This window comes from Notothenia rossii (genome assembly GCF_949606895.1).
Source record: "Notothenia rossii genome assembly, chromosome: 9".
NCBI lineage: Eukaryota > Metazoa > Chordata > Actinopteri > Perciformes > Nototheniidae > Notothenia > Notothenia rossii.
The window spans coordinates 49,899,149-49,926,344 of NC_136907.1; the positions used below are offsets into that span (position 1 = coordinate 49,899,149).

Consider the following 27,196-nt stretch of genomic DNA (forward strand, 5'->3'; position numbering starts at 1 on the left):
ACGCTTATGAACGTATCGATTAGGAAGCACAACTACAGTAGAACAAAAAAAGTTGTTAGCGTAAAGAGTGATGTTAATGAGCTCTAACTGTGTATACTGCACTTTAATAAGCCGTTGAACTAAACATGTTCCATCTTCTCTGTTCATCTGTTAGATCTTTAGCAGATTAGCTGTGCCTCCGGAAGAATCTAAATGAGTCCGACATTACAAATACTCAGAGGTGAGGCCACTACTGAGAAGATCAAAGAAATCAGATCACTCTGGTCCACTTTTTATCTTGACACACATGCAGCCCTCTTATTTTGAGTGTTGTATTACCATTAACCTCCAAGAACATGTACTTAGCTATTATTGGAATTGAAGGCTTTTTTTTTTTTACAGATTTGATGTAAGTGTCATGTGATGCTCTTCATTCAGGTGATAAGCATCCTGATTGTTCACCCATGATACTTTAAAATTGCTTTTTATAGGAATACCTTATTTTTGCAGTCGGTCTTCCAGCATGTTAACAGTCCTCTAGCCGACTGAGTGTACACACACTCTCACACACAAACAAAAATACTCGGCTATATTGTGTTATTATCGCACTTTCACATAATGCTATTTTTGGAGACAAAAACATAACACAAAAACCCTGCGATACATCCACTCAGAATGAAGGAACTATAAATTAAATCCATAAGATTGTTAAATAAAAACACAGATTCCGACAACCGTTTTTTTTCTTCTGGAAGATAACCTTTTGTCTCATGTGAGGGACTATTCTTTGAAGCAGTGTTCACCCACAGCGTCTTTGAGGGCACAGTAACTGCAGCGGCCATCTTGCCAACTCCAGGGAGTGTAGTGTAAAGTTTACAAATGGTGTGGCTGCTACATGTTCCTGGTGATGTTGTAAGAGGTGCAGAGGGGGGGTGCAGAGGGGGCGAAGGTGGGGGAGCCCATCTCCGGGGGGTAGGGCTTCAGGCCGTTCTGCTTGTTGTCTCTCAGCTTGCGGACCACGATGCGGCAGAAGTCCTCCCCCTGCCGGCGGCAGTCGTCCAGCAGCTGGCGGACCTTGGCGGTGCGCGTGCTCTGGGTCATGATCAGCTCGTAGTCCTCCTGCATCAGCAGCGTTTGGGCCTGCAGCGCATCACAGCTCTGGTTCAGACACGCCACCGTCATCTGGAGGACGATCTCCTCGCGCCGGGCCTCGATCCACCGGGCGATCGGGCCTTGTAGGGGGGGGGAGTGACGCAGCGGGGGGGAGTAATCAGTTGCAACTGGGGAGAAAGCAATACAAATATTTTGTTTAATTGGACTTTTAAGAACTATATCAGAATCAGAATTCCTTTATCCGTCCCGCAGGTGGGAAATGTAGGATATTACAACAGCAAGAGTAGAGTTCAGATGAAGTAAAAAGAGTAGACTTACATATTATATAAACAAGGAGGCACACTTTATTAATAATACAAAACATAATAAGAAAAATTAATAAGTAAAGTATATTATCCACTGTACTTATTTAATATCTAAAATTAAAAAACAGCCGGCCAGCTAACCAATCAGAGCAGACTGGGCTCTGGTTTCAGACAGAGGGTGAAAAGAGGTGCTGCAGCACAGGCAGGATGAGAAAAATAAAGAGCTTTTTGAACATTAAAGCATGGAGACATGTCACAGTAGAGGAACTAAATATAAATATAAATTGTGAAAATGAGCAGAATAGGGCCCCCTAATGTCCTAAAATGTACTAGACCTATGTTATATATTTAGTTGAGCGCACGTTCCAAAATGTTTTCGAAACTTAGAGAAATGTATTATTCCAATCAAAGTAACTGTCTGTTTATGGGGTCTGCCAGAAGATGTCATAAAAGCCCAATTTTTACAATTAACTTTTTTAAATGTGCTTGTTTTTGACAATAGATTAAGTATTTTAGTCATCAGAAATCTGGACCTTAACTTAGCATAAAAACAAGCTGAGCCAATGTTAGCCTTTAGCTCATAGCCCCTCCGAAATGTCAGTTTCCAGCCATATTGCATTGAAGAAACACTTTATAAAACTGCTTATTCAATGTTTTTACTAGTTTGAAAAACCTGCTCTGTTGGTTTTGGAGAGGAAGAGCCTGAGGAAAGTTGGGCTGCAGGTTTAAAATAATGAACAATAGAGGAATCTTAACCAAACTCTGGTAAACGCTCTTACCCTGTTGCTGTTGCTGAGGCTTGATGGTGAGGTTCTCCAGCTGGGTCTCACAGCAAGTGGCAGGCGGGCCTAGTTTGACGGGTATGTTCAAGTCGTTCATGGGCTTTGCACTCTGGTAGCTGTTCAGGTTGTTGTCTTGGTCCCTCAGAGACGCAGGGGCCTCCAGAGTATTTGCTATAAAAGACGACGGGAGCCCCTCCCCATCTGAAAGAGTGGAAGAAGAGGTGTGACAAATCTAATATTGCATGCAGATCATTGATTACAATAGATACAAAGTTAGTGTCCTCACCTTTAGAAAATGCCATATTGCTGCTGCTGAGGGCCCCAGGGACTGATATGTCTGTGTCCTGGGAGGAGCCAGAGCAGGAGGTGGAGGTGGAGCTCTCCTGTGGCACAACATTCATTTAAACTTCAACATAGGCATCAGATACCACAGACAGACAAGTTTCACTGATCAACATTATACTTCATCTGGATGTAGAGTGGTGCAGTGATGATGTATTTTCATAGCTTGACCCGGAAGTTAACAGTACAAGGGCGCCATCGACAAAAAGCAATACGATTTCCTCATTGGAATTTGGGATATGGCAGAAAATAAGCTCTTAGTCAAGACATGTTTATGGTACGTTTTATTCAGCTGAATAATCTCCACATATTAACACAACTTTTAGATTTTTAAATGCAATCGCCAGAAGTAAAATACATTAAAGTAACGCTAGTCTATAAACAAACTATAACATGTTCGCCTGGCTGCTCATCACCACTAAGCTAAAGAAATAATGGCGTTGGCGTGATGTTGTTTAGTCTTCTCATTTGGCCACTTGTTGTATGACACATGGAAGCTACAGATATTAACGAGTGGGGTATTTACTGAAGTATTTTTTGTCATAGAACCAAACATTTAAATCTCTCCAGCTCGTGAGAACCATAGATCTTATTTCATGCTTCTAACCGCAAACACGCTAAAAAAAATGACGAGACAAGGGAACTGGAATCGGTCAAATGCTAACTGCCTTCTGGGTTTGAGGACTCATTCCTGCACCACTGTGTATCCTCAGATATGTGAGCTACTGACCGGCCAGGGGCTGCTCCTGTCCTTCAGCATGTTGAGGGACCCCTCCTCACTCCTCTTCTCACTCACCGGCTGTGCTGAGCAGCAGGCGGACCCCCACCGCAGCTGGGGAGAGGAAGAGGATGTTAACAACGTGTTCAATCAAATATACCTGACCCAAACGGGAACACTTAATCCAACCTCTCATAAATGACGTAAACATCTTGTGTGATGCAGAAGTGTTTCATGTATCTGCCTTCCCTGTTCCTCGTACTGAATATATGAATATGAAAGCTGAACACCAAATACTACTGGCTGTTTATCCCAGTTCTTATCATTTAAAAGTAAAAGAGAGTAACAATTGATTATAGCATTTTTTGTATGTATTATATAATAGAAATACAATTTAAAAACACGATTAGAATGTGTTATTGATTACAATTCAAAGTCTTGTTTATTCTTAAATTGGCAAGTTTCCAAAAAGATTTTATGAAACAGCATTGTCATTTCAAAATTCTTTAAGTTTCTGAAAATGTAAAGTTACTGAAAGAGAAAAGGAGAAAAATGTGTTAAAGTTCAGCATGAATAAAAGTTTCCTTTTGTCTCTGTGTTTTTACAATATTGTCATAATTTGATATAACTGCTTCAAATATAAAAAACTCCATCATTTTATACACACTGCATCATGTCATTTGTTTACTGGTTCTTAATTTAACTTTATAACAGCCTTACTCATATGTGCACACACACAAACACCAGGACCTGAAAGAGGAAGGACATGCTGAGGGGAAATGATGAATGTGTTATTTTCTCTTAGTCACAGCAAAACTCTCCAAAATTACACACAGCGCAAGATCTACATCCCCTTCTTTGTGTGACGTCATCACATTCAGAATTAGCTTCATTAGCTTCTCATAACTAACTTCATATTCTGAGACAGGAGAATATCCCTCATCCCGCTCTAAAGTCACACTAAGGGTTAATAACGGATGAGGAAGAAACACAGGTCTTTGGAGGGGATACTAAAGCTACAGTTGTGCTCCTTTCAGTGTGACAGTAACACTTGAACAGTTGCATCCTGTGGAACGGTTGGCTGTAAAAAGGGAACAACTGTAGTGTGAGTTCAAAATGTGGAGCAACTGGAAGACATGAAGAGAACATGCCTGGTCATCAGCTTTCATTTCAATTTCAATATATCAGAGTTTACATGTTTTATTTAAATGTGTATTTATATGTGATTTGTGCTTTGTGCATCTGTTTATGAATTAACTCGATAAAGAAAAAGTATTTAAAAAAAATAAAAAAACTGAATTGATTATTTGCAAAATTAAGACTTTTAATATTTAAAAGAGTTTTTATTTACAATGAAGATTACAATTCAAGGATACAGAAAATGCCCACTTTAGGTTATGGTAACTTTTGACAAACCCTTGCCAATTATTTATGTTATAAATCAATAAATAAATAAATTATAGTGAAAACAATTAGTATTTTGCTAAGCACCGAGGCTTTCCTGTAATCAAAATTAAAATCTTTGGAGTATGCTGTTGGAATATACTCTGACAATAGATGTATTTTATACTGTCAGATATTTGAGTGATATTATCATAACTACCGTATTCATTATTGAGTTATGGCCAAAATTCACAGTGACCTTCAACCACCAAAGTCTACTCAGTTCATCTTTGAGTGCCAAATTGAAAGAAGATTGTGTCTTAAGGTGTTCCTGAGTATCGTGTTCACAAAAGAGATAGACAGCCAGAAACCAAAAAAAGCTGTGAGAAGATCCTGGACTAACCTTTGACCTCTTGATCTCCAACACGGCCTCCAGGAAGTCGATTTCGTCAAACGTCCTCACCATGGGCTCCAGCTCGATCAAACACTCTGAAACCACACATCGTAACTTTGAATCACACTGTGAGATCTAGTCAACAATAGAGAACAAAACCTGTTATACTGCTCCTGTATCACACCGCTCTCTGGGCTGAGATCAGGTCCAGAAACGTGCCAATGGAAATGTTACTGCATGTTTGGTATTTAGGGCACTTTCAAGAACAGATGAAAGGAAGCTGGATGGTTAACGAAACCGTTTCAGGGAGTCTGCACTACAAAAACTAGAAGTATATGGGTCTAGTATCTAGTCAAAATAAGTCTTTACACTTGATATACATGTAAGACCTAATGACTTAGAAACTATCAAGGCAGTGAGATATAGGGTCTTGTTTTTAGACGATGCATCTTAAGTATCCTGTTAAGTCAAAGACTATTAAAATCATCTTATTTTGAGTTGTATTTAAGATTACGTTTTTTTTTTTTTTTGATTTTTATTGGAAAATCACCAATTAACATCAGAAAACAGGACACTTCTGAGCATTTCTGGCTTGTTTTGTAACAACGTTTCCTGATTCTGGTCAAATATAGTTCAAAATAAGTTTTCACAGCTAATTACAAGATCTGATTTACAGTATCTAAATATCTTATTTCAAGAAATTGTACCAAGCAAGTTTTAATTTGTTGTATTGGCAGATTATTTTACTTATTACCAGCAATAACAGCTTGTTTTCATAATTTTTTACTCATTTTTGGAATAGCGTTCTTTCCAGTGTGTAGATTTACCACAAGAATGTATTGACAGATACATAACTTTCATTCACTCTAACCACCACACTATGCATTACATGAATGCACATAATGTGTGCTATTCTAGTTCATTTCAATGCAGTGAACGCTGCACATTGTTTAAACCAGTCTGTAGTTAGTCACTTACGGCCCGTCCACACAGCAGCGTTAAAAAAATCTTTCAACGCTTCTGCCCATTCACTTTGAATGGGGTGACGTCACTTGTCCTCACTTTTCGCCGAACTGCATTGTGGGAAGCAAAGCGGAGATTTCCAGGCATCTTCAGGATTGTCGGGATGTCGGGGGCGGGAGATTCATGTTATTGGTTGTTGGTCGCGTTGCTCGCAAAAAATCGCCAAGCATCAGACACGCCCACCTCCAAGATTTTTCAAGATTTTGTTCATGCCTGTGTGTGGACGGGCCGTCAGGATTCAAAAGTTTGAGCAATGTTCAACTTTTGAATCTTCTGAAGCTTCGGTGGAAGCGTCAGCCAATCAAATCATATGCCAGTTCAAGCTCTCTAGCCAATCAAACCGCTGCTTGTGTGTCAGGGGCGGGAGATTCATGTGATTGGTTGTTGGTCGAGCTTCAGACACGCCTGCCGGCAAGCTTTTTCCAAATCCGCTGTGTGGATGTACCGTGAGTTCGTATATCTGCTCTTTGTTAGTGATCAAAAAGCGTCTCTGATTACTTCAGTTTATTTCAAACTAGGAAGTCATTTGTGAAGTTCAAAACAGGAGTTATCGATACCATTTCACTACAAAAACCTAAAATAGGTGGCAGGTAAGTGTCCTTTCCAATAATTGACCCCATTTTTTTTAAATGAACTGTGGATTAGGACAGATTTCACAATTTTTTAAAAAGGCAGTCAGAGGACATTTCAGTAATGTGACCGGAGGCTGACACTGCTTAGTCAGAGTCAAAGTTAGCACTAACTAGGAGGATTTGTCTGTTACTCAGCATAAAAAAAGAAAAGTCATCCCAAACTGTGAAAAAGGTTAACCTGGTTCGACAGACTGCAACCCTTGGAGACGGCGGAATTTGTATTTTTCTGGCAATTTAGTTATTTCTGGGAGCTTACTGAGGAAGGAAGGTCTTTCGTCGGGGTTGGTGGTCCAGCCGCAGGTCATCAGAGTGATGAGGGTCTCTCTGTTGGGGATGTCGGGGGGCAGGCTCTCCTCCCCCGTGTCAGGACGCATCCCACGCAGCACACTAAACATGATCTGCATGACGTTGGTCACCTCTAAACACAAACACAGATGTTTGATTAGCCTGCTAGCTCCATAAAAGGTCACTCAAACTTGGATACAAGTTAAAAACAAGGGTTACCTTCGAATGGAATCTGCCTGGACAGTACTTCCCACATGATGATGGCATAGCTTCAATGTAAACATGACAGAGAGAAAAAGTGAGGAAAAGTTAAAGTTATGTAATTCTTTAGGACTGGATTTCCCCCTCAGAGCTGAGGGACTTTACATTGAGCTAACCATAGAGGTGGCTTTGAGGAAGGAAGATTACTGGTTGACCTGTTGCAGAAATCCAAAGCTATTGTGCAACTTCAAGTTCCTCCCCACACATGTTGAAAATAATGTAAAAATATCCTCACATGATACGCTCACAAAAAATCATCAGAAAAGCTTGATAGCATATCTACTTTACCTCCCTCATCGGGAAATTCTGGCTAGATGAATATTCAGATATATAAATATCTATATCCAACGTCAGAGAAGATTCAGCCAAACATGTTTGAATTACATGAGTCTGTTGGGAACCGAAATCGGCTGACAGATGTAACAGGATTGTACGGAAGAGGAATAGGGCCAGATGTGAATTTGGTTTTGGATCAGAAGTGAGTTTTTTTGTCTGAAGTGCAAGAGCTGAACGAAAACATTTATAAATCGCTTTTGGTCAGATCTCAAACAAATCTTCACATGTGGGTAATGCTCTTCCATAGGAGTGTAACTATAGCTAGCATTGTTTATGTTAGCTTGTTAGCTTGTCAGCTTGACACTAACAGTGGCTGATACAACGTTAGCAGTTGACAGGATTTTTCTTGAAAGAGCATTTCAAATAAAAACTGCACGCTCAACAGGTTTGGTGTCAAACTTGAACATGCTAATGCTAACTAGCGCTTTAGTCTCAGTAAACTTTGCTTGATGTTTTAGGTGATTTTGTCTGTGTTTGGGATTTAGACCACAATTGGCTTTTACATTTGTGATGCGAGTAAGATAATTACGTTATCGACTTATCATACGATATATAGACATTACCTTGAAAACGTTTACGTTACACATGCTCCATTATTTTTTGCTGACCTCGATTGTGCCTGCTGTGTTCACATGTGTGTTTGTTTCAATAAGAATGTCACCAACAACTTATCCAATATATTGCTAGAATCATTTCAGGATTCTTCCAACCATTATTAGATGAAAATGCGTTCTATTTATTGCTTTTGTTGTGTCGTTTTATTGTATTTATCTTTTATTTTTATACTTTTCATATATTTTTCCCACATTTTAATTTCAATATCTGAATATTAAGGAATAGGGATAAAAAGTGTAATGGTTAAAGGGTGAATGCATTATTATGCCATTATCATTATATCATCTTAAAAAGACAGTACTGTTGTTTTATCATGATTAGTTCTTGTATTATTGATTAAAACAACACCTGTGAAGATGTCAGAGATTACATACGCTGAAAGGCTGTGGACTTTTACACAGGTATACTTTACTCTTAATGCATTTAGTATACCATTATATTCCCATATACTGTGTATTTCATATATCTTACCTAATTTAACCAATGTGTAGACTGATTAAATACATATGTTAGACCATAAGTAGTTTAGTTTATTAGGGTTTTTGGTTAGTGTAATGTATTTTTGGGGATGTGATGTTTCTGTATGATACATGAATTCTCTTTCATTCTAGACGTATTCATATTATATAATGTAAATACTTTCTGTTTAGCGTCTGGGCCCATGTTCTCAAACTTCTGATAGCTTATCGTTGCATCCCATTTCACGTAGTTACATTAAGTCTTTTTATAATACTTATTTTTATTTAAATTGTGAATTAACAAATAATGATGATGAATATATCGTCCAACAAAAGTTGTTATTCTGAAAGTCCTAATACTTAATTTAGCCTTCCCGTGGTACATTTGAATCTCAGACTTTAGGGAGAGCTCCACCTACTTCCTTTGAGTAGAGGAATGTGGAAACATCTCAACTCATCTACTCAACAGAAATGATGAGCAGCAGACACCAGAAAACACATATTTTAGGGTAAGGGATCTTTAAGAGACTGCAACAGCCACGGGGGAAAGTGTATTTCTTATTTATACTTCTTATGTAACAGTTACCACTCCCTCTTTGACAGATTCCTGAAATCAAACCATTGTCCCGTCATGACTGACAGAAGAAATCCGCAGCACTGTTCTGTTTTGGTATGCTAACAATCCTACACCATGCCAGCTCATCGTCACACCTTGCCATTAACAAAACTTCCTTTCGTGCTGAACATATATTTACTATCAGATGGAGTCATCAAGAGCAGAATAATTATACCACTGACCATTTAAAGATCATACACATATAACATATCAAGATTAAACTCATGTTATAGACAGGCTTGGGGATCAAATGTATTGGTTTATGTAATCAGGATACAAAAAAAAAGGTAATTGTTACATTTCTAAATATTGGGGATCACTAGCAGGATTACAATGTTACTAAAAAACTAAAAAGAGAATACTCATGTAATAGGAGCTGATTTTGTTTCTGGTTAATGCTCTGTACTATCTGTGAATCGATACACCTACTGCCTGGATCTGCTTTATGGTTTTCCTTTGGTTCATTTGTTCTCCTTTTAATTTAGCAGGTGAACCTGTTCATAAAATAGTGTGTAGTGTGTATGAAACTAAAACGGAGTATTTCCTGTCAGCTCAGATCTTATTTCTGCTTCTTTAAACTGTAGTATGTGCTCATGTGTATCATTGTCACTGTATAGCTACTTCCTGTATAGGCTTCATGAAAGGCAGCTTTTCCTATCAATAAAATAATTTCTGATCCTAAATATCTTGGTTCCTTCTTTTCTAAGGTCACATTGTTCTGTTGTCTCGCATAACACACATAATAAAGAAAACATTTTATTGACATTTTGAGGTAATCCAAAAGTAACAGAAAGTAATCGGGTTATATTACAGCTTTATTTTGTTACTCAGATGAAGTGACATTTCTTTACAGGTAACTAGATATTACAGAATACATTTTTAAAGTATCCCCCCTCATTTCTAATAACTAGTCACTGAGTCTCGGGTCTCACCTGTACACGTCGTGCTTGACGTCGGCCCGGCGGCTCTTGGAGGGCTCGTACTTCTCGGGGGGCATGTAGATCACCGTGCCAACCATCTCTGTGGGCTTGGACCCCGACCCTCTGCTGACGGACAGCTGGCGCCACTTTGAAAGACCAAAGTCTGCAATCTGGACAGAAAAACAGCAGAACATCAGCATTACTAGATAATACTATATGTGTTTTTTTTTACTTTGATTTTCTTCGATATTTTACTAACCACAAACAACTGAAAGGCTTTGTTGTGGGAGAATTGTTCTCCTTGATATAATGAGAAGCCGAGATCTGTTTCTAAACACTACATGCTTCTGAAGCAGCATTTTCTACAAGTTAAGTAGACTTTAATTATAATACAAATTAAAAGTAGGGCTTCAAATAACCTCTTTTTAACTATCCAATAATTTGCTGATAATTCTTCAACATTGTTTGATAAAGTATGTGTGAGTGTGTGTGTGACTTCTCTGTGTTTGTCAGCAGCGGATCTTGTAAATTACTGGAACGATCCGCCTTATCTTTTATTGGCTCATTTATTAATCCATATTGCGCTATGACCTCTCATAGTTCCCTCCTTGATTCAGAATTCCAGAGCAATAATGAGTTAACAAGGGAAATTCCCTTAACATCTGATTATTGTACACATGATGATAATGCCAGTAAGACAACCACCCTCGGTGACACCTATGCATTCAGTTCATACCGTTCCATATGCTTGCCCCCGCACATACCTTTACATGAAACTCCCCATCCATCAGTATGTTCTGCGTCTTTAGGTCGTGATGTAGGAGTGGTGGGTTCATGTTGTGCAGGAAGTTAACCCCCAGCGCAATCTCATACAGGATCCTCAGCCGCAAGGGCCAGGCCAGCACGGGGTACGTGTCCTTCTGTAGCCGGGGGCAACACACCGGGAGACAATGTTAATATAAGTATCAGTTACTATTGTATTGTAAAGTTGCCGTGTACATTTGCTTCTCTACGGGTTTTTTAAAAAAGGGATAGGAGTGGCTGTGTGTGTGTTTGAAAGAGATAAAAAGGTATAAAAGGTACAGGAGCACCTACCGCAGGGCACCACAATTTGGAAAAAACGATTATATTTGCTATTATTTAAAGGAATTACCAATTTTGAAACAATATTCATATTTGTATTGGAAACCATAGTGAAATACGGATATGTACCTATGTATTATTATTAAATCTGTAGAATCCTTTTGAAGGCTTGAATATTCCCGCAGCCCCACAATAATCAATTTGCACAATTTCTAAATGTTATAGAAAAATACACTTACTGTAATTTAAATGTTGCACCAGTCTATAACGCGATTTCGATCAAATTTAGATGAGTTGTGAAGCCTTACCCCACAGTATACGTTAATTAAAATGATTACACGACTTAGCTTGATACTCGATTCTAATTGGTCAGTTGGGACATTTCAGAGGTTGTTAATACTTGCTACCTCACCACTGCTAAAGAGCTAAAGGGTCATTATAACTGTTTATAATAATGATATTAATAGTATAATAAAGTGATATTATGTCATACTTTTGCAACCAATTTTCCACAGTGCAATGAGAACACACTGGAGTGGGGATTTCCCTGACTGGTTTTGGAGCATGTGATGTCAGACAAATGTGGGAACAGACATATGAGTATTATTGTTTGTCTCTCTTCCCCTGCTGGTTTTGAAGACTGTGAAAACTTCCCAGTTTCACTTTGTGCTGCTGTAGAAACGGCTGTCCCACAGGCATGAAGGCCATTATAGACAATACACATGAATCATTGAACTTTAACAATTCATGCTCCCTTATCTTATCTTATCTCTGTAACTTTATAATAAGAGAGCTCTTTTCAAGAAGATTCTTTCACTAAAGCGCCTAAACAAAAATGTAGCACATTTCTGACTGTGTATAGAAGCCTTATAGTCTAGGAAAGTTGCAATCTTTTTAAATAGGATCATGATTAATAAACTTTGGGATTGGACCTATTGCAGAGCATTTACATGCACAAACACCTGTATACAGTAAGACACTACAAGAAAGGCATAACAGGGCCTCTTCAAATGAATTGATTATGATGTTAGGATTAGATCAGTTTCTAAATGAACTTCTCTAATTGTTATGAAACGACTCAATGACATAAATCTACCTCGTGGAGCAACTGGTCCAGGGAGCCATTGCTCATGAACTCGGTGATGATGCAGAAGAACTCGGGCTCGTTGCAGATGCCAAAGATCTGGATGATGTAGTTGAACCTGGCTTTGTGGAGCACCTCGGCCTCCTTCAGCAGGCTGTTCCTGTGTCTGAAACACAGCCAGGGACACACCGTCAGTCTCTGCTCTCACACAGAGAGATCATCATGCCAAAACACTGAAGCCATTTGCTGTGGGTGCATACAGAGTTACAAAACGCCAAAGGATTGAAACGTGAAAGCTGAATTTCATCAGGGCTGATATGGAAGTGATGTTGATTTACAGTACATCTTGATGGGCCAAATCCCATGTTCAAGGATTCATGGTGACCTGTGTACAACTGTTTTCTTTAAATGGGTCAAGTTTATTCATTCATTTGGACTAGAGAAAAGCAATGACAAGCACTTCAAGTGTTGCATAAACAACAAGCTGTCACAGAAAAGTGTTTAAGGTGAAAATCACAGCATCAACACTGGACATTTTGGAAGTTTAAATCAAGTATGAGGCTTGCATTTGTAGCAGATGTAGCCACACTGTCCCAGGCGTTATTTATTCTTTGTGGACATTCAGTTTAAAAAAAACAAAATTCTTTAAATATAAAGCTCTATAACATTGTAGCTTATAAGTGTTGGTCACATGATCACAGGTACCTTTCTTCAACGGGATTGTCGAGTTTCAGGCACTTGATGGCCACGGTGGTCCTCCAGTCGGAGTGCTGCGCCTTGAACACGGTGCCGAAGCCCCCCCTGCTCAGGTAGTACAGGTCCGTCAGCTTCTGGCAGGGGATCACCGGCAAGGTGCTGGTCAGACTGCCGATGTTCACACAGCCCACAGCCGGGTACGGCTCCATAGCAGCTTGTGAGCCTTTACGGGAACTCACTGGGGATGTATCCTCCACTAGCTCAGCCTCTGAAAGCTGAACTGCCCCTTTATGGTGAAAGCAATGAGGAAGAGCTCTTCCATTCACACGCATGAAATAATGTCGCTAATGTCTGCTAGCAAGCTAAGCTATTGTAGCGGAGGGCTGTCGAAAAAAAGAGCCTCCGATAAATGGTTCACCCGTTTACAAAAAGCAACGCCCAGCCAAAGACTACAGGTAACTGCGGGACCTCTCACCCGCCTGTTTATTCATGGTATGTTGCCGGCCCGCCTCTAACTAGCTGTCACAGTCAGAGGAACAACAACTGCGGGCTGCTGAGCGCCGCCAGGTGGGTTTGTTGTTGCTAATGACGACACGCTTCCGGGTTTTTGAAGATGCGTTCAGGTACAAACTCAAAAGATTCATTTGAACTCGTTTTTTTTATTGCGGGAATTATTTTCCAAACAGCCCTCTGATAACAAAGGAGGAATTATATATAGGGGCAAGTCCAAATATAATGATGTAGTAGCCTATGAATATGTTGTTTAATAAATACTCTGCTTCAAATTCTCTCTTTGGTTTCACTTTCAAACAAAAGTCATATCCTCCGAGCTTCACTACCAATGTTCATGTCTGTTTTTTGCTGGTGGAGTTTCCCAAACATGGGGAATTCCAGCCTAATGCTGATCTTGATGTGACGACATTATTAGCGATAAAAAAGTAAACACGGGATGCACCTCCAACTCTACCAACTAGGGGTCACTGGGAGCATTGGAATCATTTTTGGTTTGTGGCTAAGGCTGAAACAAGATAAAAAGTATATTTTTTATAATTAACATAAGTCTACATTTGTTAAGACATTTGAGTGTTACCTATTATATTACCAAAACAATTTAATATCCTTTTAACCTTTGAAATTCACGCCTCAGAAAGAAAGGAACTGACAAAAGCGAGTGACATAAGTTCTTTATGTAGGCCTATACAAGTCTATTCCAATAGTAGAATAAAATAGAGTAAAATAAAATGGATAGATAGATAGATAGATAGATGGATAGATAGATGAATCGAGATAGATAGATAGATAGATAGAGAGAGAGAGAGAGAGAGAGAGAGAGAGAGAGAGAGAGAGAGATAGATAGATAGATAGATAGATAGATAGATAGATAGATAGATAGATAGTCAATTATAACTGTTATACATTTCAAACTTATTCTGTAGGATAATAAACTTAAATCGTAAAAAACACATTCTGTAGGTCTGTCATTTTTGTTTCCACAGACAGATAAACCCCCTGGGGGACTGGAGCACATGACATGATGACTCACTGAAGCAACTGTCAGTAAGGTTTTGATTATCAAGCCAGCAGGACACTTTGAACAAAGAAACCCTGCTGTACGTCATTCTTACAGCCCTTACAGACGGGGATCATTTGCACTAAACTGATGTAAGAAGACTTTCACACTTCTGTGTGTTGAAGTACAAACTCACCAAGCATGGACGGTTCTAAAAGGGGCCAACAGGGGCCAGAACCCCTCTAACACTGAGCTTGGACCTCCCTGTGGCCCCCATCTAAAAGAAAAATCTAAAATAATGCAATTTGTAATAGTATGTAAGCAAAGAGTGTGCTGTAACCCGGGCCAAAGGAACAGGAAAGCTTTTTTTGCCAATTGTGTAATTTAATAGAATTGTTACTTACTGAAGCAAATTCATCTAAAACAAATACCAACACTTATCAGAAATAAAATTTTAAAAAAGGGTTGAAAACTTGAACGAATCTGTAATATGCTGCTCTCCTTAAATAACTGGCCCCAGCACTGCCCCACCAGTAAAAATGGTCTACTAGAACCGTCACCAAGACAACCAAAGATGGCCGTGCACTCTTTCCATTTCCAATCCAAGTGGACAAAACTCTAACATGGATCAAAAGGGGGGCCTACTGTGTTCCATGAAATGTGTTATAGAAACATAACATTATTAGATTTTTAATATTGTGGGGTGAAGTGGCATTTTATCATGTTCCGAATCATAATAATGGCAACTTTTTTTTTAAATAGTTTGTTTTGAATTGGATAATTTGACTTTATTCACCTCAAACTGCTATTTATTGCTTAAATGTTTGGAATCACATTAGGTCAACATTTTATCACATGTTTTTTCATTGTGAAAAGTATCTAAAGTGCAATTTAAGTTAATGTAGTAGAGTAAACAACACATAATGTCCCTTTAAAATGTATGGAGAAGAAGTAAGCATTCAAAGTACTTTTAACAGTACATGAGAACAGTACTTGAGTAAATGTTACTTTCCACCACTGTTAAAGACACACTTACTTTGATTGACGCTGAATGTGATGTCACACTAACATCATGTGACTTCCTCACTTGAAAAACCTTACATAACTTGTGTGATAGAGGACTTTTTTCTTCTTATCACATTATTGTAGTTATATATATCCAAATCCTTTTTCTATTACATCCATCAAGCCTCTTTCTTCAGAAGAAGAAGTATTAGCACAGTTTGTACTTTCTCTAGCTTTAGGCAGCCATCTGCCTCTTTGTTCCCTAAACGGATTTTCTTTCCCCCAACATCAAGGGAATGTAAATGTACTTAAATTGTATAACGCTGTTCACAAGAATGAACATTTCCCTAAATTATTCCGGACGTATAGTTCAACTCAGGTCTTCCCTTTTACCAAACCAGACGTTCTTCTTGTTTAAACCCTCTTAGTCAATTTACCACAGAGGACACAGTGGGTGAAATTTACTAAAAAACACTTTTGAAATGTCAAACTTTTGAAATGTAGTTAGGGTTAAGTCTTATTGCACCCTTTAAAGAGAAGTCTCACTCAACCGCTCACACAGTTTTATGGGTTTGGAACAAGCGGTGAACTCTGGGGCAGAGTCGGGAGGACAATAAGGAAGTGCCTCACACTGCAGTTCACCTAGTGGCCAGTAGGAGCAGTCTGCAGAAGGGAGCAATTTCCATAGACCCCATGTTAATGTTTTTTTATTTAGATTTGACGAAGAAACATGATTTTTTTTGTCAGCTTTCACATGTCAATGTATTTAAGGCAATTATTTTTTGACTTTGTGAAAATTACTACCATATTGTCTGTAAAAACGTGGTAAAAGTGGTTCTTGCAGTGAGACAACCGAACAGCATGAGACTACAGTTGCACTAAGTTCTGATAACAGTTGAATATTATTTTAATAATAACTTATATTTTAATGTTGATTAACTGCAGACTGTTCATTCATAATCTGATTGTCTTTGTAGTACAAAGTGATGAATTAAAAAATGTATTTATTTATTTATTTCTACAGCCTTCTAACGCACCTCTTTCATAAATAACACACTTACTGTTAGAGCCAGTATTTTTATTTGATAAGAAAGGCCACCTAATTGTGACGTCTGTAGTCAACGCACTATAAAAGACTACAATTCCCACGGCGCCTGTGCTAACGCCACAGTGATGGGCAACCTGTTGAGAGACGCCGTCGAGGAACAGTTTTGAACCGTAACGTAACCGTACTCGTACCGTACACTTACATACAAACCGTACAAATACCATTTAAGTTTTGAAGTTATAAGCATTATCACGAAAGACAGAACACCTAAGTTGTTTGTTTTATTTGAGTTTTGCCTATTTCTTTTGAATATTGTAAAGGCCTATTTTTCTTTGTTGCATGTGCAAAAGTTTGTTATTTTATTTTGAGCAAACACATCGCAACATCTTCTAAACCATCGGAGGCCAAGCAACACTTCAAACTGTGAGTAATTTAAGGAAAGAAACGAGTTAGAACTGTCTGTATAAGGCGTCTAGTCTAGTGGCTTGATGGAAAAACAAGGAAGGAAGCCACGACATTGTTAAAAACTCTCGCGACAGACAAATCCGTGTGGAATTAAATGGTTGCCACCACATTATTATAATGAATGAAATACTCTTGGAAATGAATGGATACGAGCGTATGTGAATCGTGAGTTTACAAATCACGGATTTCATAGCGAACAAGGAAGGACCGCATTGACTTTCTGGATTGTGACCATTGGTGCCGCCAGGGATTTTGGGCCCCGTGAAAAGATATCAAATTGGGCCCCCCATCACCAGGCCCAGAACACGCCAACCAAGCACAATTGCTAACCACACCTCCAGAACCCAACCCACTCATTTATGCTTTAAATAACTCCACCTGTACAGGCTTGCATCTATCTTGTAGTCAGTGGCGGCCGGCCCATAGGGGCGCTAGGGGCGCCGCCCCCCCTCTTCCCACATGTTTGATTGTCATTAAAAATTAAAAATAAATTAAAAAATATTTCCCAAATCTTTTTTTTGTTTGTTTTTAAAGAACAAGGTAAATATGATATAGTTGGTATCAATAAAATGTATAATCTACAATAAAATCTCGTTTTAAATTGTTTTACAATGTCTAAAGTTACTGATAAGTCACATGTTTCGTGCCTGGCCGCAGCGTGTATCATTACCCTCTCTCGTCCGGGCGGTAGAAAAGAGCCCTCAGCCAGAGCAGCTGCAGCCAACAAGCTGACTGTTGCTATCTGTAAACTATGCGGCCGAAACATAATTTCAGCCAATCTGCGTCGTCAGATCTGATGCTCAAAGGGCGACCTTTCAGCGCCCTGGCCTGTGTGTCTGTGAGTTGTTGATTTTGTCAGAAATCGGGAGAAATGCGGGAGTGTCCCGCAAAAATCGGGAGGGTTGGCAAGTATGACACACACACACACACACACACACACACACACACACACACACACACACACACACACACACACACACACACACACACACACACACACACACACACACACACACACACACACACACACACACACACACACACACACACACACACACACACACACACACACACACACACACACACACACACACACACACACACACACACACACACACACACACACACACACACACACACACACACACACACAATGTTCGTATTTAGTCTCCTGATTTTAAGTGCCCTACTTTGGTTTTGTCACCATTTCCATAGCCCACCAAAAATATTTTCCACCAGCCGCCACTGCTTGTAGTCCAATACTAACCGCACAATATTTACTGACACTGAGCTGTGAAAATATAACACTGTGTAGACATAGAACATTCTGCTGCAGTAGAATTCACTATTTGATATAACACTAACATTCCTGACAATAAATATCAATAGTCATCTTTTATGGTGTACATGCCTAACAATAACATTTATGAATGGAACATTCTCAACATGAATGCATAAATCCAAATAAATATAAATTAAATATACATGACCTCTTAAATTAAAATAAAGTGAACATTACCACCAACAAAATCATTTATAAAATGCTATAACACAAAAAATAACATAAGCAGCAGATTTTAAAATTAAATATACATAACAACTACAAAATATGCAGGTATTAAAGTGGAATACAACGGAAATGGAAATGAAAAGGCCTTATGGTGGTGCCAAATCAGAGCCTATTACCTTTTCTCAGTCTTTTTTTTACAGCTTCCTCACTTTGTCTGTCCTTTTCCTCACTTTGTCTGTCCCTTTCTGTACACCTTCTCTTGTCTTCACTGGAGCCTTCATCCTCATCATCTACACTGGTACTGCCACTGGCACTGTCACTGTCCTTCACCTCTTCCTCCACTTGTGTACATGACACATATGATAATATATTCTTTAATATTAGTATTAATATCATAACCAAAATGTTGGTGATTAACATTTTATTTACCTAATACAGACTGATCACTCAACGCTTCAAACATCCTAAATAGACTAAAAGCAGTTTTTTGTCTTATATAGATCAGTGGCTATGTGGGAAAATACTGTGTTTGAAATGTATAATTTAAATTAGATGTTAGCTTTTTGTTTTGATATATATATGTGTTGTATTCCAGTCTCCCTTCAGATATGTTAAGTGGCATGTCATTCAACACAATGCTGCTCACCTCCTTCAGTTGGGAGAAAAGCTGGTTCAGGTTCAGCCTTATAGGGGGACAGGGCTGCTGAGCCTGAAGATGGATCTGTTGGTCCTGGCACCAGGGGGAGGGACAACTGATTTAGTATGAATAGCTGATAAACATGTACCTGCATTTAATGTCAGCTAAAAGAGCAGTGAAATGAAAAACCTCTGAATTTTCTGTGAAGATATTAACAGTAGCCTACTTAAAGAGCCTGTGACACGAACCCAACAACTGTTGTGCAATGAAATAGTGGGCTACTAGTAATCTCGAACCGTCAGTTTAAAAAGAAAAAGCGATACCGTTCCGATAAATATCAATAATTTCGAACATCGCGGGAAAATTCCTTCGACTCATTTTGAGGTTTTGGGGGAAGCCGGAAGTGACGTCAATGCGGGAACGCTTCACTGTGCGGCGAGAGAGCCAAACACGGACAAAGTGTGTTGTCATGCGTAGAAATGGTGAATTACTGAGTTGAGGCATGTTAATAACGTTTTAATGAAGTTGACTACAGTATATTCATATTTGTCAGTGCTTTCATGTCAATTCGGCGAACATAAACATAAATGATATTGGTGAAGATGATGATTAAATTAGGATTAAAAATCGGTAGTGAGAGCTGCTGAATTTCCTCCCGTCGGATGTGATATAAAAACAAATCGATTATTTTTGTAGTTGTAAACTCAAGTGGATGAAACTACATTTATTAGTGCTTTCATGTCAATTCGGCGAACATATGATACATTAAATGATCGTGAGGATGATGATTTAAAAATCTTTTGTTTGAGCCGGTCTGCATTTCCTGATGAGAAAACAAACCTTAGCTTTTTGTAGTTGCAGTCAGTGGTGTAGTGGGCGTTGGACGCGGGGGTACGCCGTACCCCCACTTATTTGAAGCATGATTTCTTTTTTTAATAGTCTAATACATCTAAAATCATTGCCAGTGTTATCAGTTGGAAGTGTGTGTTTGTTGTAATAATGACGAAAACATAATAGGCAGATTTCACAGTAATTATAATAAAAACGTAGCTCAAGCATTTATGCAACTTGATTTGAAGCGTGTGTATGTGAGGGGCAGAACTGTGTGTGTAGGGTGACCAGGTGTCCCGCACTGTGCGGGACTGCACACACAGCATTTTTATTATTTGTCCCGCGTCCCACACTGAGACTATGTCCCGCATTTGAGTGATAGTCGCGCAGAAATGCCGGATCGGTTCGCTGACAGCCGGCACCGCCCTTTATTATTATATTGTCTAAACGGCATCATGTAAGTTGCGCTGACAGGCGACACAGAGGTCCCCAAGCCCCCCCCCTCGTTGACAGTTCACGAGCGCGTCCATAGTGTCTTCCGTCCACCCACCACCCCGTCCACCCAGTAAAAACATCCCCACTACACCACTGGTTGTAGTAGTACACCAACATGGATTAAACGTGTGTTTTTTATTTACCACAATGTTGGGGAAATTAATGGATAAAATGCACGGATTATTATTATTATTATTATTCCCACTCCGATCGGGACACTAGGTCCACCGTTTCCCTGCAGCGAGGCTCCCCCCGTTGACAGTTTACGTGGGCTGGGCTGGGTGCAGTGGCGGATTGGCCATCGGGACGAATCCCGATGGGCCGGTACCGAAGTGGGCCAGTCGGATAAGTCACTAGCACATCCCCCACTCCCCCCGTTGACAATTTACTAGTGGTACCGAAGTGGGCCGGTCGAGAGTCCCGGGCTGATTTTTAGTCCCAGTCCACCACTGGCTACATGACCGTATGATCGCCCATATTGACGCACCTAATTCCTAAACTTCTAACAGATACAACATAAACCGATCCTTCAGCCTCATATGAGCTCTCAGACACGTTCAAAATTAAACTGTCATCGCTGTCTGAGCTTGCTGCTGTGTGCCCCATCGTGCATTTACATGCAGATGCTGGGATCCTGAACGGTGCAGCTGGAACGCTGTGCCCGCAATGACATCACACATAATTTGGCGGGACTTGAAGAATCCCAGAGAAGATCTAGAAAATTGTCAACATTGAAGGGCAAATTAATGGTTATCAAAGTACAAATATCCAAAATCAGTTCAGTAACGGTTTTCAAGAGGACAATATTTACTCAAATTGATGGGTTTGGATGATGGGGGAAACTCGTGTCATAGGCTCTTTAATGTCATCTTAGTAAAAAAAAAACATTACAATTTACAATGGACTACGTTTAGCTAACAGACTAAATTCCACCACTCATGGACCACACCTACCGCATCCCTCCTTACATGCTTTCACTCTGCGAGAAAAGTGCTGTGTTTGGAGGCAGGAGTCTTAGGACCAAACCATAACATGTAAATAGAGGGGGGTGTACAGAGGCTTTGGATAATTAACTTTTGGAAGAAAATAAGTTAAATGAATCGTAAGTTTAGTGAGTAGCCTACTACGCAATATAACGTTATATTAATGTTAATTATTGATGAAAGGGTACTTACATTTTTTTCCTTAATGTTCTAAAAATGTTGGGACCCCCTGCTAGTCATGGGCCCTTAGAATCGTCCTAACCTTTCACCCCCTTACGGCGCCCCTGATTGTGACAACGTGGATTTCTGTGGAAAAAGGCTTGTGCCGCATGTTGTGGATGTTGCAATACAGTATAGTCTCATGCTGGAAGTGGAATAAATTCGCTTATGACTAAAGTGTGGAACGTAACTCAAGGAGAGCATCTTGAAAAGCGCTTTAATACGTTTGTCTATCTGGCTTACTGTCGCGGATCCAAGCCGCACACTAACAAAGCGCAACATTAAAATAAGGACAGCTGTTTACAAGTGGATGTTTAATGACAATAAAGCATAACAATGGCTGAAAAGGAAAATGTGGAAACGAATGAAACTCCTATGGACCTTAAATTGAATGAACGTGAAGTGCCTGTGGAAAATGCTGACGTCAGACCAAAAAGAACAATAAAACCTACAGAAAAGGCTTTGGAAGATAAACTGGCGTAGTTAATTTAAAAAATGAGAACGAAATTGGGTCAAGTCTCAAGGGAAAAAATGAGATTGATTCACTCATGATTGATTATGGGAATATCATTGAGATGCAAGGTTGTCGTGGGTTTTTCAAATACTCTCCAAAGAGTTTTCAAACTCACATTACTCAGTGCAAGAAATGCTGTCGGAGCAAGAACAAGAAAGTGATCATGTTGACTGGTATCTCCCAAAAATGGCATATTTCAATGAGTTTCAAGATGTGATGAAGTAATGGTTAGCTAGAGCTGCCTCCTTTGAGCATGTGCCTCCTTCTGACCATGGCTCATATACTGCACTTATGTCAAGTCCACATAAAGCAATATCAGTGGGCATGATAAGCAAAAAAGGTAAAAGTTCTAGTGGCAGCAACAAATCTTCAACAGCTTCATCAGTAAGAAGAAAGGCAGAGGCATACAGATGGAGCACTGAATTTCGGACTCCAGCTTACAGCTTCCTGCCTACCACCAGCCAAAGACCAGTATAGAGGAATGTTAAGCCCTCCCACTATTTTCCAAGAGGGCGTTGCCAGATTTTCAATTTCAGGTTTTAACCAGGAGATGGCGCTTCATTCACAAATACAGAAAGACAAGTTTCATGGACTTTCAGTTGTGTTTTAAAGAGCATTTTAACACATCAATATTTTAGATCAACTAAAGTATATCTAATCTTGTAATTCAATAATATATAGTCTTTATATATTAAATAATCATAATTATAATGTAAATGTTTACATTACACTTCTTTATTTGTTATGCTCATACTTTAACCTTTACAATCGTTTGTTTTAATATGCAGTATATTTTTGTGTTTGCTTCCTCCTGCTCCCTTTCGGACACATACTGTATGATTTATTATTATTATTAATATGAAGATATTATTAACATAAGATAAGATGTTACTTTATTGATTGAACATTTTAGTTTAGAATGTGCTGTCCCACGGTAATTCAGAAGGCTCACAGGTCACATTCCGACCATTATTTAAAACAATAGGTGCTTTCACACCTTCTACAGTTTGATTTGTATAGAGGGAGCTCTGTCAGTTTTCGAATTACCCATTTGCTTTCGGGGAGCCCTATTTTTCAGAGCACATCCTGCTTCTAAATATGTCACACGCACGCTCTGTTGACTGGCGCAGCAGCGCGGATGCGATCAATTGCTATAAAAACACTCTTCTACTAATACAGACGGTGTCACTATGCCGGCGGATGTGGCCGTTGTTGAAGCCTCTTCAGGCTCCGCATCGGCAGGCCTCTCCCTCGGTGTGGAGCTGTCAAACTCGACCCTAACGCCGCTTACAGCCGGCCAACTAAAAGTTGTTTTCCGTTCACGTTGTCATTTTTAGACTCCTTCGCTTCTTTGCTTGTGAATCCAAAAGCTGTGACGCTTGGCTGTTTTCGTTTTGCCATATTTTTTTATTACACAGCCAGAGTTAAAAAAATATCAATATGAACATTTCAAATACCGCGCCGGCATCACCGCCATAATCATAGCAACGTAAGTAAGAATGCAGCGCCGCCACATACAGATGGCAACACCCAGACATATTCACAAATATAAAACAAATATTCAGAAACTGTAATGAACAATGACTATTATTTATTTCAAGAACTGTTATTTACAGAAACTCAACATTTCTAATCTGTGTGACACAAATATGCACGATTGTTTTGGGCTCCCCCTATTTATCTCAAAGTCAGCCTTCAGGGGAGCTCCCTCCCTCTTCGGGGGAGCCAAGCTCCTCCTAGCTCCCCCCCATTTCGAACAGTGTCTGTGGCTGAATGGCCAGCGATTAGGTGCGGCGCATTTGTCATAGGTGATCAGAGCTAACTGCCTGCCGTCAGATTTCATTTAAAAAACAGATCTGATTTTAAGACTATTTCTGCGCTCATAAAGAATGATAAGAATAAGAATAATGCGTATTGAACTGGTTTCATTAATTAGTGAGTTTATTTAATACTAGAACCGCCAATCGGGTCAATTTGTGTGATGTGTGTTGTGTGTGTGCAATGTAACTGTTTTTCAATAAAATATTAAAGTCTCCCAGTCCCTGACTTTTCCTGAAAGTGTGTTATGTAGCACCCTATGTTGTTAAAAATTGCATTCTAATAGCGGGATTTGACGGGTTTAGGTAGGCCTATACAAAAACCTCTGGCGGTTCTAGTGTTAAGGTAATTAGGTACAGTAGAAGCCCTTTTTTTTTATCAGTAACGAATTTAGCAGTTGAACATAAAAGTCAACTAACTGAGGGTCACTTGCAATGACAGTGTTGTGTCTAACTGTAAGCTTGTCACTCAGAGTAACCTACCGTTAATTTAGCTGCTGGAGAAGAAAGATCAAGGGGGGAGGGGGGGAGAGAGCTGTGGTTGATGGGCCATTAGTTGTGTAAATACACAGCTGAGAGCTGCCGTTTCATTCAGACTGTTTAAAAAACTGTAACAACGGACTATTTTTCTTAGCGGATGCATGTCAATTTAAATCAATACATACAACTATTTTTTAAATCAATACATACAACTATTTTTTAAATCAATAAAACATTTTTCTAAATCCATAAAAGCATTTCAATTAATATTGGGAGTCATGTCGTTACTTTGTTGAGAATTTGGCCGTGTAATACGCGGGATGATTTGCAGCGACTTGTTCCTTATGGGGAAAATAACACCCGTCATGTGTGTGTAGTAGAGGTGTGTGTGGTTAAAACACTTTCATGAAGTGAAGGAATTTCCTTCTATAAAACAGCTGTGGGCAGCAGTGAGTGTCACGGACATGAATTCATAGATCAAGGCAGACTGGTGCACACACTCTCCTGTCCTGCCAGGCGACACGCCCGTTCTAAGCCGTGTCCCTCACTCCTCACATCCCAAGCATCCCCACAAGTGTATTATGTTGTTACATCGTTTCAGATGTTATGTTTCAGTTGTGCTCTGTCTATGTTCAGTGATGCAAACTTGTCACCTTTCGGCGAAATTCGCCGTTTTGAAATCCAAAATAAGTCGTTTGTGTAATTCATGTAGATGTATAATAAGGCTCTGCTGCTCCGAGATGATGGTCTAGCTTCAGCAGCTACATTACCTACGGGTGCGTTCGTTAATATTAACTGTGCGTCCGGAGTCACTGTGGCACAGACTGGACCGCTGGTGAACAGCTGTTAGAACAGGCCGTTCAGGTGTTCAGAGCAGAGCTCCCTGTCGGAGCGGCAGAGCGTGATGTGAACTGAAAAGTTTTTCTGTGGCAATATTATTTAAGGAATCGTTGAGCTAGCTAGCTAGCATACATTGTCACTATCTGCTAACGTTAGCTTTAGCCTTCTATTTCTAATAGTTTTTTTCATAGGCTATAAACAGAGGTGGTATAAGTATATATATTGTACTTGAGTAAAAGTAGAAGTACTCAGATCTTGTACTTGAGTAAAAGTAATAGTCCCAGAGTGTAGGAATACTCTGTTACAGTAAAAGTCCTGCATTCAAAATGTTCCTCAAGTAAAAGTAAAAAAGTATTATCATCAAAATATAGTGAAAGTAGCGACAGTAAAAGTAGTCATTGTGCAGATTGGTCCATTTCAGAACAATATATATGATATGTTTTATAATGATTGATCATGAAAGTGTTCTCAAAGCTGCTAAAGGTGCAGCTAGTTTGAATGACTTTGTATACTGCAGGGTAGCTTGTGGATTTACTCCAGGTGGAACTAAAGTCTGATTTAACACTTGATTATATTTCACTTAATTAATCCAGATCTGTGAAGTAACTAAAGGTATTAAATACATGTAGTGGAGTCAAAGTACACCATGTACCTCTGAACTGTAGTGGAGTAGAAGAATAAAGTAGCAAAACATTGAAATACTTAAATAAAGTACAAGTATCTCAAAATTGTGCCCAAGTATAGTACTTGTTGAGTTTATGAACTTAGTTACTTTACACCATGTGGCTATAAAGATAAAAAGACTTAAGCCTTGCACAGAGGCCTGAAAATACATTTTCAAAATGCTCAACAGTGCTGCCAAGATTATAAACTGACTGCTCCACAATTTGAAATAAATGCTTTTATATATTTCTATTATGTGACTCTTTGGCGTTTCTGTTATTATTAACACTGCTGCTTTAGTTGTTCTGACTGCTAAAATCCTCTGTCATTCCGTGGGCTGGGGGAGCCGGGGGCTCGGATCCTTGTCACCTTTTTCATACCTGACGAGTTTGCATCCCTGTATGTTAAAAAGCCTCAGTCACCTTAATTCATGTAATAAAAACATCTCAGGTCAGTAACACTCAAAGCTAAATGTGCAATACCATGTTCAGCTATGTTACTATTTATAATATTATTGTTGTTACATCAGAAGATGTACATATTGAAATGATTTCTTAACTTACAGTAGGCTATTTTTTACAATGTGTGTTGGAAGGATTTATTAAATTACAATGAATATTGTCATTGTTGAAGGCTTTTAGAGAAGGGTGAAATATAAGCCTGAATTACATAACATTTTATACCTAAAAACATAAAAGTCACAATAAATAAATCACAATTATTGTAGTTATTTTTACCTCCCGTATTGCTTTCAACCCACCAGCTTTTATGGTGTTGTTACGTCACTAACTGTAAGCTTGTCACATACAGTCTATGGTCACTCAGAGTAACCTACTGTTCATTTAGCTGCTGGAGAAGAAAGATCAGGGGGGGAGGGGGGGAGAGAGCTGTGGTTGATGGGCCATTAGTTGTGTAAATACACAGCTGAGAGCTGCCGTTTCATTCAGACTGTTTAAAAAACTGTAACAACGGACTATTTTTCTTAGCGGATGCATGTGAATTTAAATCAATACATACAACTATTTTTTAAATCAATAAAAACATTTTCTAAATCCATAAAAGCATTTCAATTAAACATTGGGAGTCATGTCGTTACTTTGTTGAGAATGTGGCCATGTAATAAACGGGATAATTTGCAGCGACTTGTTCTTTAT

At 39.2% G+C, this 27,196-nt stretch overlaps 1 protein-coding gene across 4 annotated transcripts in view; it reads right to left on the reverse strand.

The window, feature by feature from the left end:
• Nucleotides 1-259: 259 nt before the first annotated feature.
• Nucleotides 260-27,196, reverse strand: part of ripk2 (receptor-interacting serine-threonine kinase 2) — a 46,027-nt gene continuing 19,090 nt past the window's right edge. For 3 of the 4 annotated variants that reach the window (XM_079651300.1, XM_079651298.1, XM_079651297.1), the window contains 11 exons: nucleotides 13,035-19,293; nucleotides 12,342-12,495; nucleotides 10,927-11,082; nucleotides 10,175-10,332; nucleotides 7,176-7,225; nucleotides 6,928-7,089; nucleotides 5,026-5,111; nucleotides 3,252-3,353; nucleotides 2,466-2,562; nucleotides 2,177-2,380; nucleotides 260-1,259 (listed from right to left, as the gene is read on the reverse strand). In XM_079651300.1, coding sequence (XP_079507426.1) covers nucleotides 871-1,259; nucleotides 2,177-2,380; nucleotides 2,466-2,562; nucleotides 3,252-3,353; nucleotides 5,026-5,111; nucleotides 6,928-7,089; nucleotides 7,176-7,225; nucleotides 10,175-10,332; nucleotides 10,927-11,082; nucleotides 12,342-12,495; nucleotides 13,035-13,357 — 1,881 coding nt within the window. In that variant the 5' untranslated portion in view covers nucleotides 13,358-19,293 and the 3' untranslated portion in view covers nucleotides 260-870. The remainder of the gene's footprint in view (nucleotides 1,260-2,176; nucleotides 2,381-2,465; nucleotides 2,563-3,251; nucleotides 3,354-5,025; nucleotides 5,112-6,927; nucleotides 7,090-7,175; nucleotides 7,226-10,174; nucleotides 10,333-10,926; nucleotides 11,083-12,341; nucleotides 12,496-13,034; nucleotides 19,294-27,196) is intronic. The other variant, XM_079651299.1, reaches the window with a different exon arrangement.